General features: G+C 56.2%; 1 protein-coding gene across 1 annotated transcript; it reads left to right on the top strand.

Annotated features, from left to right (window-relative positions):
- The first annotated feature begins 4089 nt into the window (after positions 1-4089).
- Positions 4090-14302, top strand: LOC131562147 (serine/threonine-protein kinase pim-1-like). The gene is made up of 6 exons (XM_058811716.1): positions 4090-4272; positions 11800-12387; positions 12514-12564; positions 12762-13128; positions 13771-13947; positions 14196-14302. The coding sequence occupies exons 1-6, from the start codon at positions 4090-4092 to the stop codon at positions 14300-14302; spliced, it is 1473 nt and encodes a 490-aa protein (XP_058667699.1).
- The last annotated feature ends 1970 nt before the right edge of the window (positions 14303-16272 follow it).

The following is a 16272-nucleotide window of genomic DNA, read 5'->3' as shown; positions in this document are numbered from 1 at the left end:
ATATCCTAGAAAAAGCTATGAAACTTCACATCTCCTTGCACACCCACTGTCTGAAGAGGGGCATTTTTGTCCCTCCTCAAAGTCATTGCTCTTGCACACCAGAAACATGAACATCAACCAACAGGAATGATGCATGGTCCTGCTGCTGCTGCTCCAGAGCACTGGGCAGTGCAGACCTGGGTGTTACCAATATGAGCACTTAATTAGCATTTCATGCTCCTTCAAGCTGTCCAGATCTCAGGGCTTTTTGTTTCAAGGCAGCCACTGCACCATCTCTAGAGAAGAACAGGAAATGGGAAACAGAGACTGCCAGCCTTGCAGGGTTGTGAGAGAAAACCTGAAGTGTCTGCATCAAAAGATGAATGGGAAGAGTCTAAGTGCCAAAGCAAACGCTTCGTTGGGATAGCAGGAGCAGTTCTTTACTGCATGCTTGCATGAAGATCATTTGGGACACTGAGAGGTGCTTTAAAAACTTTTATTCCATTTTCAGTCTCACGAGAAGGGTAAGACAATACACATAATTCACGCCATCACAATCAGAAGCCAACTATTTCCTAATTACAATATTCTTGGTCTATCAGCCTTTTGCCTTGCCATGTTGTGAATGCCTTAAAACCAATTATTTAAAACTACCCCTTGTGGGTCCTACTACAATGCATCTTTCATAGCTCTATTTTTCCAAAGTCTTATTTGCAAGGCCATCTTTTGAAACATTTTTCTAGCTCCATTTCTCTCTCAACAATATCTGTCCTATTCCATGGCATTTTAAAGTTACCATTTCTTGTCCCAAGATTTATATACAGATTCATACTGTGTGGGCCTTCTATTAGGCTCTAAAAACTTTCTACAAATCCATTTCCCACATCAGTGCACTTGGCTCCTTCTCTCCTCATTGTGCCTGGCAAGCACAGGAGCCCAGAGCTCCTGCAGAACCCATCCCAGCACTCAGTGGGAGCAAACTTGTGTCCAGTCCTCACCCGGAGCTGCGGTGCCCAGCATTCCACCACTCTGGAATGAGGAACTGTTCCTGCTCTTTCAGAAGGAGCTAAGGAGCTTTGGCCTTCAGATCAATTGTCTGCAGGCTCCTGCAGTGCCTGGTGCTGTTCCCTTGCCAGAGGCACCCCAGGCCAGGGGGGCACATCTGGGCTGCTGTGTCTGGCTCTGGGGCTCCCTGTTCTGGGCAGTGAGGAGGAGCTGCAGAGGCTCTGCAGGACTGACAGGATGGGCTTTGGGGCTGGCAGGAGAAGCTGAGGGACCTGGGCTGCTGGAGCTGCTGAAGAGGAGGCCCAGGGCTCATCGTGCAACTGCTCCAAGGGTGGTTTCAGAGAATCTCAGAATCAGCAAGGGTGGAACAGGCCATGGAGATCATCAAGTCCACCCTGTGCCCTGACACTGCCTTGTCTCCCCTGAGCCTCCTCTCCTCCAGGATAAACAACCCCAGCAGCTCCCTCAGCTGCTCCTCACAGGACTTGTGCTCCAGACCCCTCCCCAGCCTTGTTGCCCTTCTCTGGACACGCTCCAGCCCCTCCATGTCCTTCCAAAATTGGGGGGCCCAGAACTGCAAACAGCACTCGAGGTGCTGCCCAAGCAGTGCTGAGCACAGGGGAAGAATCCCTGCCCTGCTCCTGCTGGCCACACCATTCCTGATCCAGGCCAGGAGCCATTGGCCTCCTTGGCCACCTGGGCACACTGCTGGCTCATGTCCAGCCTGCTGTCCATCAGTGTCCCCAGGTCCCTTTCTGCCTGGCTGCTGTCCAGCCCCTCTGGCACCTTGTGGAGGGAGGGAGGCAGGGAGGGAACGGGTCCAGATCCAATCCTTCCTGAAATGTGGTGTTTGCTGGCACTGCCAGTTTCCACATCTTGTTATTTCCATATTCTGGCACAGCTCAAGTGCAGCAACTTGCTGGCAAAGAAAGTCAAAACCAAGCAAAGATCTGGTACCTACAGCAACCCGATCTCGGGTTTGCTGACACCACCAGTACCCAGATCAGGAATGTTTCAGATGCCTGCACAGCACAATTCCAGCAATTTGCTGGCACAGAAAATTACCATCAGGAAATTTCTCAGTGCCAGCTCATCCCTCACCCAGATCTGGTGTGCGCTGGCGCTGTCAGTGCCCACATCTGGAAATTTCTCTCTTCTAGCACCACCCATGTCCAGCAATTTGCTGGCAAAGAAAGCTAAAACCTGTCAATTTCCCCTTGCCAGCACTGCCCAATCGGGAGTTTGCTGGCCGCAGGACCCCAGGAAAGAAGGAAGGAAAGAAGGAAAGAAAAGAGGAAGGCATCCAGATCCAGTCCTTCCTGGAGCCTGAAATGGGCTGTTTGCTGGCACTGCCAGTGCCCAGATCTGGAAATTTCCCTATTCTGGCACAGCCCAAGTGCAGCAATTTGCTGGCACAGAAATCCAAACCCTGTGGCAGCTTCCTCTTACTGGCTCTGGCACCGCCCCCACATCTTGTGTTTCATGTAACCAGAACCCAGATTTGGAAATTTCCCGGTGCCAGCAGAGCCCAAATCTGGCAGATTTCTGTCGCTGGCAATGACGCCACCCACATCTGGTGTTGGCTGGCAGCGCCAGCGCCCAGATCTGAAAACTTCCTGGTGCTGGCACAGCCCAAGTGCAGCGATTTGCTGGCACAGAAAGCCAAAGTTTGGAAATTTGCAGGTTCTGGCACCAGCACCATCCAGCTCTGGTGTTTGCTGGGACCGCCAGTGCCCAGATTTGGAAATTTCCCGGAGCCTTCACAGCCCAGGTCTAGCAATTTGGTTTTAGCTAGCTTAGGAAGAGAAGTTCCTCTTTCTGTGGAGGAACTGTGACTTTCCTTTTTTTTGGAACTGTTTACACCTGCTCTGGACTGAAAACCCAGACAAACACTGGCAGCAGCAGCTCACACCTGTGGCCCCCCGAGCTCTGGGACGCTGCATTCCAGCACCAGAGGGACTTAGAAGAGACTGAGGGAGCCAACTACAACCCACAAAAAGGACTTCCTGAATTTGCCATCTCTTCAGCACTGTCCGAGGCTTTATTTAATATTATTCATTTTTCATGCTTGTGAATACTTCACTTGTGAAATAAACTGGGGTTTTTTTTCACTTTTCTCAAGGGAAGTCTTTTCCTGAACTAGTAGGGGGAGGGGCTGCTTGAATTCGCTTTCTAGGCGGACCCCTTTTGGAGGTTTCCTCCCAAAATTAGCCCTAAGCAAGCACAAACAGTCACCATGAAAACTTCACCAGTGGCATCATTTCCTGGTGGCAAATCTTGCGACAGAAGCTTGACCTTGTTCTCCATGAGAGATTCTTGGGAAGAGCAGACAGGAGAAGATTCCTGGAAAACAGAAACAGCTTTCCAGAAGTGAAATGAAAACGAAAGAAACAATCCAAGATGTTTTCCTCTATTTATTTCTGCGCTCCCCTTTTCCATGTTGGGGCAGGCGCAGGGGCCGTCCCGGGGGCGCGTGGGGCTCGGACGTGGGGCTTGTGGGGCCGGCGGGGAACGGGCGCAGGGACCGACGGCCGAAATATCGGGAACTTGGGGGTAAAGATTGGGAAAAGCAACTCGGGACCCCCACAATGGCCCAATTCCCCCCCAAGATTCACCTGCCGGCCCCCAAATCCCCCACATTCACCCCAAAATCCCTCCCATCTCCCCAAATCCCATCCAGGACCCCCACGACCCCTCACGGACCCCCCCAAAACCTCACCCGGGAGCCCCAAACCCCCCCCCCAGTTCCCCCCAAAAAGCCTCAACTACCCCCAAAATCGCCTCAGGACCCCTCCAGCCTCGGCTACCATCCCCAAATCCCCCCCAATTCCCCCTAAATCCCCCCCCGGACGCCTCCACCCTGGCCCGGCTGCTCCCGCTGCTGCGCCCCCCCTCCCCCGCCGCCTCTGCCGCGCTTGGCTCGGCGCCGCTTATGAGAGCCCAGAACCCACCCAAATCCCCCCCAGAACCGGCCTCGGAGCCCCAAAATCCCCCCAATTGTCCCAGAGTCCCCGCAAATCCCCCCAAAATCCCCCCCGGACACCTCCGCCCCGCCCCGGCCGCTCCCGCCGCCGCCGCCCCCCCGCCCCCTTCCCGCCGCCGCCTATGCCGCGCTCGGTTCGGCCGCGCTCGACGCGAGTCCAGAAACGGCCCCGATTCACCCCAAAACCGGCCTGGCAGCGCCCCGATCCCCCCAGCAGCCCCAGAATCCCCCCGATTCCCCCCAACCCCCCCGCGGACACCCCCAACCTGAGCCGGGCCGATCCCGCCGCCACCATTGCCGCGCCCGCAAGCCCTGAGCATTTTGGCGGGAAACATCCGGGGCATTTCGGCGGGAAATTCCCGGAACTCCGGCCCGAAAAGTCGGGGCTTTTGGGCTTCAATCCCCCCCGTTCTGGGCATGCATTTGGGTGGGGATTTTGGGGGTGAAAACCTGGGAATGTTTGGCTTGAAAATCGCGACTCTGGGGGTTCCAGACCGGGACCTTTGGGCCCTGGAAGGCGAAACAAATTGGGGAAGATTTGGGGTTCAAAATCGGATTGTTTGGGGTTCAAGCCCGGCATTTCTGGGCTTCAAAACCCGAATCTTTCAGCGATGGATCTCCGGATTTTTGGGGTAAAATCCTGCATTTGTAGGGCCTGAGAAAGGGGGGGAAATGGGAATTTTGGGTCCTTGCAGGGAGAAAATCTGGAAGTGTTTAGGGCTCCAACCGGCATTTTTGGGGTTAAAAATTAGGAATTTCTTTCTGCCTGGCTTTCAGGCTTTCTGTTTTACCTTTTCTTTCCTTGCTGAGCTGCAACGGCCACAAGTTCAGCTCAGCATCCCTCCGGGACTGTCCAAATGCCTCCAAGTGCCCCGAAAACCCACTCGGGAGCCCCAAAATGCCCCCAGGTGATCCCAGCATTCATCTCGGAGCCCCCAAAATGCCCCCGTTTCCCCCAAAACCAGCTCAGCTGCCCCCAAATCCCCTGCGGACTCCTCCGACCGGGCCCGGCTCCTCTGTCGACGGGAGCCCCGAACCGGCCCCAGCTGACCCCAAACCCCACCCGGGAGGGAGCCCAAGGTGCCACCCGCACGCCCCAAATCCCAGCTGTGCACCCCAAACCCCACCGAGACCCCGCACGGTTGGATTTGGTTTTGTTCCATTTTACTGGATTTTCTCTCTCCCGCACCCGCCCGGGGCCAGCAAGGGAGAGCCCCAGGGCCGGCCCGGGCACGGGGACGGGTGAGGGCCGTGAACGGCCGGGCGGGATCGGGGCAAAGAACCGGGCACGGCCGGGCGGGATCGGGGTAAAGAACCGGGCACGGCCGGGCGGGATCGGGGAAAAGAACCGGGCACAGCCGGGCGGGATCGGGGTAAAGAACCGGGCACAGCCGGGCGGGATCGGGGTAAAGAACCGGGCACGGCCGGGCGGGATCGGGGAAAAGAACCGGGCACGGCCGGGTGGGATCGGGGAAAAGAACCGGGCACGGCCGGGCGGGATCGGGGAAAAGAACCGGGCACGGCCGGGCGGGATCGGGGAAAAGAACCGGGCACAGCCGGGCGGGATCGGGGAAAAGAACCGGGCACGGCTGGGCGGGATCGGGGAAAAGAACCGGGCACAGCCGGGCGGGATCGGGGTAAAGAACCGGGCACAGCCGGGCGGGATCGGGGTAAAGAACTGGACACGGCCGGGGATCCCCGGAAGGAATATCGGGGGGGAATCCGAGACACGGTGGGGAAACATTGGGGGAAAAATGGGGAAAATTAGGAAAACACGACCCCAGTTAGGGTTAGGGTTGGGGTTGTTGTTGGGGTTGGGGTTAGGGTTCGTTTTGAATTAATGTCTTTTGATTCTGTCTTTAAGTTTTTATGAGGTTTTTTTTTTTTAATTCTAGCTATTTTATTTTGATGATGAAAAATAGTAAATAAATAAACACAATTGAAAAAACCAAAAGGAGAAAGTGAGACCAGGACCTGCTAGCCTAGAGATTATGGGAGTGCAGCTCACTCAATGTGCCAGTGTCTCACCACATCCTTTCCTCATTGGGCCTCTCCTATTCCTCTTTGGCCATGTTTTCTTTGTGTCATCTGTGCTGCTCTTTGTTACTTGGCATTACAACGGGGCCACACATTGACACGTTTGGGGGACAATGGATCCAAAAGATCCTGTCTAGTCAAAGGTTTTCTACCTAGGTGTGTTCTGTGCTCACCAAAGGCCTGAGCAAAGAAACCAAGAGAAGTGTGCCCAAATCCCAAAGCTTTGCTCCTTTGCAATCTCCCACAGATCTGGCTCACAGGTGTCTTCAATCACAATTCCATAGGTAAGAAGAGGTCATGTATTTCACTGGGAAATGATGCACTGCTTTGGCAAAGTTCACCTGTATGTATATTTATCCGGGACAGCAGTGCAGCTGTGTTGTTTGCACCTTGTTTGCAGAAGATCATTTGGGATCTCCTTTTTGTATCTCCTGCAGAAAGGGAGCTCTTAATTATACCACGCTACCTAAACCACATTGGGACGCAGCTCTGTAGTGGTTCACAGTGAAGCAGACGGCCTGCTGTGTCACTGCCAGCCCTGCTGAGCCTGCGAGGGACTGTAGTGTATCCCATGCCTGTTTTGCCTCCAAGCAGAGCTTGGTTTTCCTTATTAGTGTGGAGTAAATACAAGAGTAATAAAATGGGCAATTAAACTGGCCACTTTGGAGGATATGCTCATGCTTTGGCATGTCAGTCCTGTACCTCATGCACCCAAGGCTTGTTACTCATCATGAAATATTTTAACAAAAAACCTCCGCTCTCATGTTACATCTGAATAAAACTGCATCAGATCATCAAGAATTCTGCTGTCAGGAACAAGACAAGAGCCTTCCGACACTCACTTGCAGCTGTCCCGGATTGCTGCAGCCCTTTGTGCAAAGCTGCTGCAGACAGAGTGTTTGGAGTTGGTTTGGGCCTTTATGAAAGATCTGTGGAGCAGTGTGCAGGGCTCTCCTGGCAGGAAACTGTTTGTCCAAGCCCAGGGACACGGTGCCGGCAGGAGCGGAGCGGCCCCGCTCCCAGCCCGAGAGTCTGTGGGCTGAGCCACGCCGGGGAGACAAGGCAGCGAGGGGCTCCAGCCCAGCTGCTTCACTGCCCTGCCCGCCCCATGGAGCTCTGCCGTGGGAGAAAGCCGACACCGGATGAGTCCCCGAGCTTCCATCAGCTGCTGGAACTGCTCCGTGACAGCTCCTGTTCTTCCGAGAGAGACCCCGGCGCCTTCTTGGAACGCGTGTCATGGGGGATTCTGTTTGATAATAAACTGTTGGGGGTTTTCCACTTTCATCTATCAGTAATAATTTCCCACTGCTGGAAAGGGATTGTTGGCACACTTTAGAGGAGACGACTTATTGCACAGTATCCTGTTTGAAGTTGTCTGAAACTGTGTGAGACAGATGGCTTCACACAGGAGCATCCCCAAGGCTGCTGAGGGGAAGGCACAGAGGAAGACAAACCCAGTATTTCTGAGGAAACTCCTTGACACAAACCCAACCTGAGTTGTCAAACAGCAGACCTGATGTTTCGAGACATGGGCCACAGGGGAAACCTTTCAGTGTGTTTGGTCCAGGCTGGGCTATGCTTGAGGCAAAGGTGTGTCAGTGTGTTGGATAATACTCTTTTCTTGACCTAGAGATGGGGCAACTGAGAGGTGTTTTAAAAACTTTTATTCCATTTTCAGTCTCATGAGAAGGGTGAGACAATACAGATGTTATCATTCACGCCATCACAATCAGAAGCCAACTACTTCCTAAATATTTTACATTATAAGTGTTTCTTGGTCTTTCAGCCTTTTGCCATGCCATGTTGTAGATGCGTTAAAGCCAATTATTTAAAAATACCCCTTGTGGGTCCCACTACAATGCATCTTTCATAGCTCTGTTTTTCCAAAGTCTTATTTGCAAGGCCATCTTTAGAAATATTTTTCTAGCTCCATTACTCTATCAACAATATCTGTCCTATTCCATGGAAAATTTTAAGTTAGCATTCCTTGTCTCAAGATTTATATACAGATTCATATTTTGTGGGCCTTCTATTAGGCTCTAAAAACTTTCTACAAACCCATTTCCCACATCAGTGCACTTGGCTCCTTCTCTCCTCATTGTGCCTGGCAAGCACAGGAGCCCAGAGCTCCTGCAGAACCCATCCCAGCACTCAGTGGGAGCAAACTTGTGTCCAGTCCTCACCCGGAGCTGGGGTGCCCAGCATTCCACCACTCTGGAATGAGGAACTGTTCCTGCTCTTTCAGAAGGAGCTAAGGAGCTTTGGCCTTCAGATCAATTGTCTGCAGGCTCCTGCAGTGCCTGGTGCTGCTCCCTTGCCAGCGGCACCCCAGGCCAGGGGGGCACATCTGGGCTGCTGTGTCTGGCTCTGGGGCTCCCTGTTCTGGGCAGTGAGGAGGAGCTGCAGAGGCTCTGCAGGACTGACAGGATGGGCTTTGGGGCTGCCAGGAGAAGCTGAGGGACCTGGGCTGCTGGAGCTTCTGAAGAGGAGGCCTAGAGCTCCTCCTGCAACTGGTCCAAGGGTAGTTCAGGAGAATCCCAGAATTAGCAAGGTTGGAAAAGATCTTGGAGATCATCAAGTCCAGCCTGTGCCCTGAAACCGCCTTGTCTCCCCTGAGCCTCCTCTTCTCCAGGATAAACAACCCCAGCTCCCTCAGCTGCTCCTCACAGGACTTGTGCTCCAGACCCCTCCCCAGCCTTGCTACCCTTCTCTGGACACGCTCCAGCCCCTCCATGTCCTAAATTGGGGGCCCAGAAGTGGACACAGCACTCAAGGTGCTGCCCAAGCAGTGCTGAGCACAGGGGAAGAATCCCTGCCCTGCTCCTGCTGGCCACACCATTCCTGAGCCAGGCCAGGAGCCATTGGCCTCCTTGGCCACCTGGGCACACTGCTGGCTCATGTCCAGCCTGCTGTCCATCAGTGCCCCCAGGTCCCTTTCTGCCTGGCTGCTGTCCAGCCCCTCTGGCACCTTGCTAAAGGAGGGAGGCAGGGAGGGAACAGGTCCAGATCCAGTCCTTCCTGAAATGTGGTGTTTGCTGGCACTGCCAGTTCCCAGATCTTGATATTTCCCTATTCTGGTACAGCCCAAGTCCAGCAATTTGCTGGCAAAGAAAGTCAAAACCAAGCAAAGACCTGGTACCTACAGCAACCCGATCTTGGGTTTGCTGACACCCCCAGTACCCAGATCGGGAATGTTTCAGATGCCTGCACAGCCTAATTCCAGCAGTTTGCTGGCATAGAAAATTAGCATCTGGAAATTTCTCAGTGCCAGCAAAACCTAAATGCAGCAATTTTCTGGCAAAGAAAGCCAGAACCCAGCAGCTTCCCGGTGCTGCCACCAGCACCACCCAGATCTGGTGTTTGCTGCACAAGCACCCCGATCTTGAAATTTCCCTGTCCTGGCACAGCCCAAGTCCAGCAATTTGCTGGCACAGAGAGTCAAAATCCGGCAATTTCCTGATGCCAATACAGGTGCCCAGACCTGGTGTTTGCTGCCACTGCCAGTGCTCACATCTGGATATTTCCCTGTTCTGGCAGAGCCAAGTCCAGCAATTTTCTGGTCAAGAAAGCCAAAATGTGGCAATTCCCTGCTACTGTCATTGGCAATGCCAAGATCCGGTGTTTGCTGGCACCACCAGTGCCCAGATGCGGGAATTGCCCGGTGCCAGCACAGCCCAAGTCTAGTGATTTCTGGCAAAGAAAGCCAAAACCTTGCAAATACCTGGTACCTACAGCAACCCAGTCTTGTGTTTGCTGACACCACAAGTGCCCAGATCCAGAATTTTTCAGGTTCCTGCACAGCATAATTCCAGCAATATGCTGGCACTGAAAGTTCACATTTCACAATTTCCTGGTGCTGGCACATTCCTTACCCAGACCTGGTGTGCGCTGGCACTGCCAGTGCCCACATCTGGCAATTTCCCTCTTCTGGCACCACCCATGTCCAGAATTTGTTGGCAAAGTAAGCTAAAACCTGTCAATTTCCCCTTGCCAGCACTGCACAATCTGGAGTTTGCTGGCCGCAGGATCCCAAGAAATAAGGAAGGAAAGAAGGAAGACAAAGAGGAAGGCATCCAGATACAGTCCTGCCTGGAGCCTGGAGCCTGAAATGGGCTGTTTGCTGCCACTGCCAGTGCCCAGATCTGGAAATTTCCCTATTCTGGCACAGCCCAAGTGCAGCAATTTGCTGGCACAGAAATCCAAAACCTGTGGCAGCTTCCCGCTACTGGCTCTGGCACCACCCACATCTTGCGTTTCATGTAACCAGAACCCAGATTTGGAAATTTCCCGGTGCCAGCAGAGCCCAAATCTGGCAGATTTCTATCACTGGCAACGACATCACCTAGATCTGGTGTTTGCTGGCAACGCCAGTGCCCAGATCTGAAAACTTCCTAGTGCTGGCACAGCCCAAGTCCAGCGATTTGCTGGCACAGAAAGCCAAAATTTGGAAATCTGCAGGTTCTGGCTCCAGCACCATCCAGCTCTGGTGTTAGCTGAGACCACCAGTGCTCAGACTTGGAAACTTCCTGATGCCTTCACAGCCCATGTCTAGCAATTGTTTTTTAGCTAGCTGGGGCAGGGAAGTTCCTTGGACTGTGACTTTCTTTTTTCTTGGAACTGTTTACACCTGCTCTGGACTGAAAACCCAGACAAACACCGACAGCAGCAGCTCACACCTGTGGCCCCCCGAGCTCTGGGACGCTGCATTCCAGCACCAGAGGGACTTAGAAGAGACCGAGGGAGCCAACTACAACCCACAAAAAGGACCTTCTGAATTTGCCATCTCTTCAGCACTGTCCGAGGTTTTATTTAATATTATTCATTTTTCATGCTTGTGAATACTTTACTTGTTAAACAAACTGGGGTTTTTAACTTTTCTCAAGGGAAGTCTTTTCCTGAACTAGTCGGGGAGGGGACGCTTGAACTTGCTTTCTAGATGGACCCCTTTTGGAGATTTCCTCCCAAAATTTGCCCTAAACCAGAACAGTCACAATGAAAACTTCACATGTGGCATAATTCCCTGATGGAAAATCTTGCAACAGAAACTTGACCTCGTTCTCCATGAGAGGTTCTTGGGGAGAGCAGACAGGAGGAGATTCCTGGAAAACTGAAACAGCTTTCCAGAAGTAAAATGAAAATGAAAGAAACAATCTAAGATGTTTTCCCTTATCTATTTCTATGCTCCCCTTTTTCATGTTGCATCCCAGTAATTCCAGATGCATCTCATCTCTAAGATCGATGACGTAGTGATTTTTAGACACTAAAATACCATGAGCCACACACAGTTTTCCTTCCCCTGTTTTTACTGCAAAGCAACACTGGAGATGTAAGTGCAGTGCTGGGCTCAGGTGGGAATCCTACCCCAAGGGAAGGTGGCCCGACAGTGTTTGCCCCTCAGCAAGGACAATGCCCAGCAGCGAGCGAGGGGATCGCTGTGCCAGCGTGCAGGAGTCAGGGCTCTGCATTTGGGCTCAAGGCTGCAAAGTTCCCGTGTTTGGGCAGACGGAGGGGCTGTCCCCGGGGCGCGCGGGGCTCGAACGTGGGGCTCGTGGGGCGAGCGGGGAACGGACACGGGGACGAACGGCCCCGGTGCTTCAGTTGCAGCGGCGGCAGCGGCGGCAGCAGCAGCGGCGACAGCAGCAGCAGCAAACAGATAGTTTTAAGCACTCTTTCTATTTCTCTTTTTCTTTCTCTTCTTCTTTCTCTTTCTCTCCCTTTCCCGCTGTCGGGCACCCTTCTCTCGGGGTCCCTTGTCCGGCGTCCCTCTCCTCTCCCCTCCTCCCTCCCCCCTGCAGGGCAGGGCCATGCCCCCGGCCCGCCCCCGGCCCCGGGCGGGGCTGCCCCGTGCCCGGCCCCGGCCGTCCCGCCGCGGTCTCGCCTCCGCCCGGCTCTGGGTGTACTGGCGGTGGCGCTGCTGGGCGGACATCAGTGCCTGGGGCTGGGGCGGCATCGCCGCCCTTCGGCTCCGCCTGGCCCGAGCCCGGCCCCCGACCCGACCTCGGCCCCGCCCCCGGCCACAGCCCCGGCGCCGGCCCCGGCCCCGGCTTCTCCCGGGGCCCGCGGAGCACACACGCGGCGCGGCCGCTCCCGCCGCCTCCACTGCGGCTTCCCCGGCCCGAGCTCCGCCGCTCGGCAGCGCGGCCGCCGGCCCCGAGCCTCCCGTGCCGCGTTCCTGGGAGCGAACGCCCGGGCATGGCCGGCCCGGGGCGGGTGAGGGGCGCTCGGGGGCCGTTGCTGGACCCGGGCCGAGCGCTGACAGCCGCGTCCCGCCCGCAGGGACGGCGCAGGAGGCCCTGCAGGAGCGGTACCGGCTGGGATCGCTGCTGGGGCGCGGCGGCTTCGGCAGAGTCTTCGCGGCCACGCGGCTCTCGGACGGCGCCCCGGTGAGCGGCGGGGCCGGCGGCGGGCGCAGGAGGAGGAGGGGATGCAGGAGGAGGAGGGCGGAGAGCGGAGGATGGGGCTCGCAGTACGGGCAGCGAGCTCACCCCGCTGCTGCCCTTGGCTTGCAGGTGGCCATCAAAAGGGTGCCACGGAACCGCGTCCGGCACTGGGGCGAGCTGGTGAGTGAGCGGGGCCAGCAGCCGGGGCTGCCGGCCGGGGATGAGCCGGGGCCCGGCACGGTGGGAGCCGCCAGGACGCCCCGAGGGAGAGCGGGCGTGGGGCCAGCGCAGGGCGCAGAGCATCCCGGGCTGGCTGAGGGCTTCCCCAGACCCGGCACGGCATCGGCCCCACTGACGGCGTCGTGCTCCTTCCGCAGCCCGACGGCACCAGCGCACCCCTGGAGGTTGTGCTGCTGACCAAGGTGTCTACTGGCTTCCCCGGTGTGGTCCAGCTGCTGGAGTGGCTCGAGCTCCCCAACTGCATCGTGATGGTGCTGGAGCGGCCAGAGCAGTGTCAGGACCTGCAGCGTTTCATTCGGGCACGGCGGTTCCTGCCCGAGGAGGAGGCGCGGGAGCTGTTCCGCCAGGTGCTGGAGGCCGTGCGGCACTGCACCAGCTGCGGGGTCCTGCACAGGGACATCAAGCCAGAGAACATCCTGGTTGACCTGGACACCGGGCAGGCCAAACTGATTGACTTTGGCTGTGGCACCTACCTGCAGGACACAGTCTACACTCACTTTGCAGGTGAGCCTACACAGGGCTGTGCTCCCGCTGCTGACATCTCATGGCCCAACATCTCCCAGCCCAAGCTGGCTGTGGCAGCGGGGATTCTCCCTTTTGCTGCCAGTCAGGGCACTGAGTCTTCAGCTGAGTTACTTTAGAGCAGGGCTGGGTGGGCAGCCATCTTCCAGCCCTGCTGGCAGCCTTTGCCAGCCACTCTGCCCAGGACTGGGGCTTGGCTGGGGCAGCCAGCCCGACCAAACCCCCCGTGGGTGGGGGTAGCAGAGAGGGAGGGCGGAACCTGTGCCCCAGCCACTTTGGTGTGCAGATGAGAGGAAGGGCTTGGACTGCTCCACTCGCCCTGTTTCCCTTGGCTTCATAATATTTTTGGGGCAATGCAGGCAGGGAGGATATGGGCAGGTTTTTTCCCCAGCATGGAGTGGGTTTTTCCTTTGCATGTCATGGTTGAGCCTAGCCAGGGCTGCCCTCTTCCAGCACCAGAGGCTTCTTTTCCAACCCTAACTTTGTGCACAAGTCCCAGGTGCTGGCGAGAGGGCAGTGGTCACCCTGTGTGCCCCTGATGCAGCCCCCGCAGGTGCAGGGATGCTGGGGCCAGGCTCTGGGAGCAGCAGCATCCCCCTGATGAACTCCATCTGTATTCCATAGGAACACTGTCGTACAGCCCCCCGGAATGGAACGACTTTGGCTGGTACCATGGCGAGGCAGCAACGGTCTGGTCCCTGGGCATCCTGCTGCACCAGATGGTCTGCGGGGAGCACCCTTTCAGGAGGGGCCAGAACCTCAGCTGGGGCCAGCTCCCGCTGCCACAACGGCTCTCTCAAGGTGGATCCTCTTGTCTGGGCACGGGGGGAATGCCAGTGCTGGGAGCCAGCAGCGGGGTCGTGGGCATCCCGCTCTGGCAGCTGCTGAGGAGGTGGCACATGTCCTGCTCTCCTCCAAAAAAGGGAATTGATGGGAAAGTTTAGGCCCAGCTCTGAGCACATCCAGCATGGCCTGGGAATGGGAATAGTGGGGCAAAGCAGACAGGAGCCTTCTCTGGCTGACCTTCAGTTTCTGCTTTTTCTCCCCAGAGTGCAAAGACCTGATCAGGTGGTGTTTATCCGTGAACTCCTTGGACAGACCCACACTGGAAGACCTGTTCTGTGATCCTTGGATGTGGGATATTCCTCTGCCATAGAAGAAGGGAGAGAGCCACAGGCACACTTTGATCCAGAGCCCTGGTAAGTTCCTACTCCACATGTGCCTTGGCAGTCAGAAGCAAAGGAACCCAGAGTTTTTTGTGCTGCCAGTGTCACAGCACCGGGGTCATGGGATGGGAACACGCAGCCCTTGTGCTGGAGCTGAGCTGCTCTGCCCAGCACTGGTGGCCGCCATCCCAGCTGGTTTTGCTTGTCCTGGTTCCCTGACAGCTGGGGCCCTGGGCAGAGCCCTGAGAGCCTGGTCTGCCCCCAGGGAAGGAGAAGGAGCCCCTGGAGAAGCTGTACCGGGTGGGGATGATGCTGCTGCTGCTGCTGCTGGAGACAGCGAGGGTGACATCAGTAATGACAAGCTCTTCTCAGCCTGGCCACGGGAGGCTGAAGGTGATGGACTTTGATTCTGGCACCTTCTTCAAAGCCAAACTCCACAGGGAATTTGCAGGTGAGTCCCCACCCAGGGAAATTCTGCCAGATTTGGGCATGGCCCAGCATGGCGGGGAACCAAAGGCTCCCCCTTTGCTGGGGCAGATGCAACTCATTCTTCAGTGGCTGCCCAGCTGCTTTTGGCAGGGCTGGGAGGATGGGCTGGGGTGGGTACAAAATGGGAGTGGGCTCCTGGCCCTGCCAACAGCCCCAGCACCCACCGTGCCCCGGGCTGGGGCTGGGGCAGCGAGCCCGACACAAACAAAGCCCATGGTGGGAGCAGAGGTGGGACTCCAGAACCTGTGCACAGCTGCTTTGCTGTGCAGGCAAGGAAGGGCTGGGCTGCTCCACTGCCCTTGTTTGCTTCGGGGTCACCGTGATTTTGGGGGGGCAGTGCAGGGGGGAAGAGAGAAAGTGTGGGTTTCTCACAGCCATGGCTGGGTTTTTCCCTACCATGTAGGGGTTGGGCCTTCCTCAAGGGCCTGACAGAGATAAGAGTTTTTACCGTTTTTCTTTTTTTCCCTTTTTGTCTCTAAACTCTTTTCAATAATGTGTTGTTTGTTATTCCAGAGGGAGCATTCGAGGTGGTCCAGTGTGGATGGGGAAGTGTTGGGGAGCAGCTGTGGCGTGGATGGGCCGTGCCCTTGAAGAAGGCTGAGGACATCGTTTGGGAGCAGCTTTTCTTGCAGCCGTGGCTGGCGTGAGGTGGGTCCCTGTGTGCTTGGCAGGGTGGGATCAGAGCTTTTGGGAGCTGGCAGCGAGCACAGGAGCATCCTGCTCTGGGCAGCTGCTGAGGGCTGGATGTGCCGTGGCTGGCTGCAGGCTGGGCACATGTCCTGCCCTCCTGCTCTGTGCCAAAGGCAGCAGGGATGGGCAGCTCTGGGCACAGCTCTGGGCACAGCCAGCATGGCCTGGGCACCGCAGGCCTTGGCACAAGGGCACAGGAGCCCTCAGCTGACGGGCGGTTTCTGCTTTCTCTCCTTGCAGCCGGGCTCTGCGGCTGCTGAGGCTGCTCTGGGCTCTGCCAGGGCTCAGCTGGGCTCAGCCCTGGGCCCAGCTGGGCTGGCTCTGCCCTCACATTGCTCTGACAGCTCTGCATCAGACGAGCCCGTTGCGAGCACAGCGCCTGAGCTTTCTGCTTTGGCAGGTGAGTGAGACTCTGCTGCAGGCCCAGAGATTGCAGCTGGGGACACACATCCAACTGGCAAGGACCCAAACTCTCCACAGTAGCAGCTGAACGCCTGGATCTGCACAGGGTGTTTTGTCTGTCCCATTCTTCCTTCTTTATTGGCTGGAATTGTGCAATTGCACTTTGTTCCTCCTCTAGCAGTGCCACGAGTGGGCCAAAGCTGGCGAGTGGGCCGTGCTCCTGAGGCAGTGCAGTCTGGAGCTGGTGGATGGAGAATTGCCCTTCTGCACTTCCACACCAGAGCAAAAAGCCGTAAGTGGGACTTTGTGACTCTAAGAAACTCCTGGCAGTTTCAAAGGGAATGTGCAGCTCATTCGCAGGGTGAGAAGGAAGGTCATC

Source organism: Ammospiza caudacuta, chromosome 10 (genome assembly GCF_027887145.1).
Source record: "Ammospiza caudacuta isolate bAmmCau1 chromosome 10, bAmmCau1.pri, whole genome shotgun sequence".
Taxonomy (NCBI): domain Eukaryota; kingdom Metazoa; phylum Chordata; class Aves; order Passeriformes; family Passerellidae; genus Ammospiza; species Ammospiza caudacuta.
Note: the sequence above shows the minus strand (reverse complement) of the source record. Positions and strands in the feature narration are given on the sequence as shown.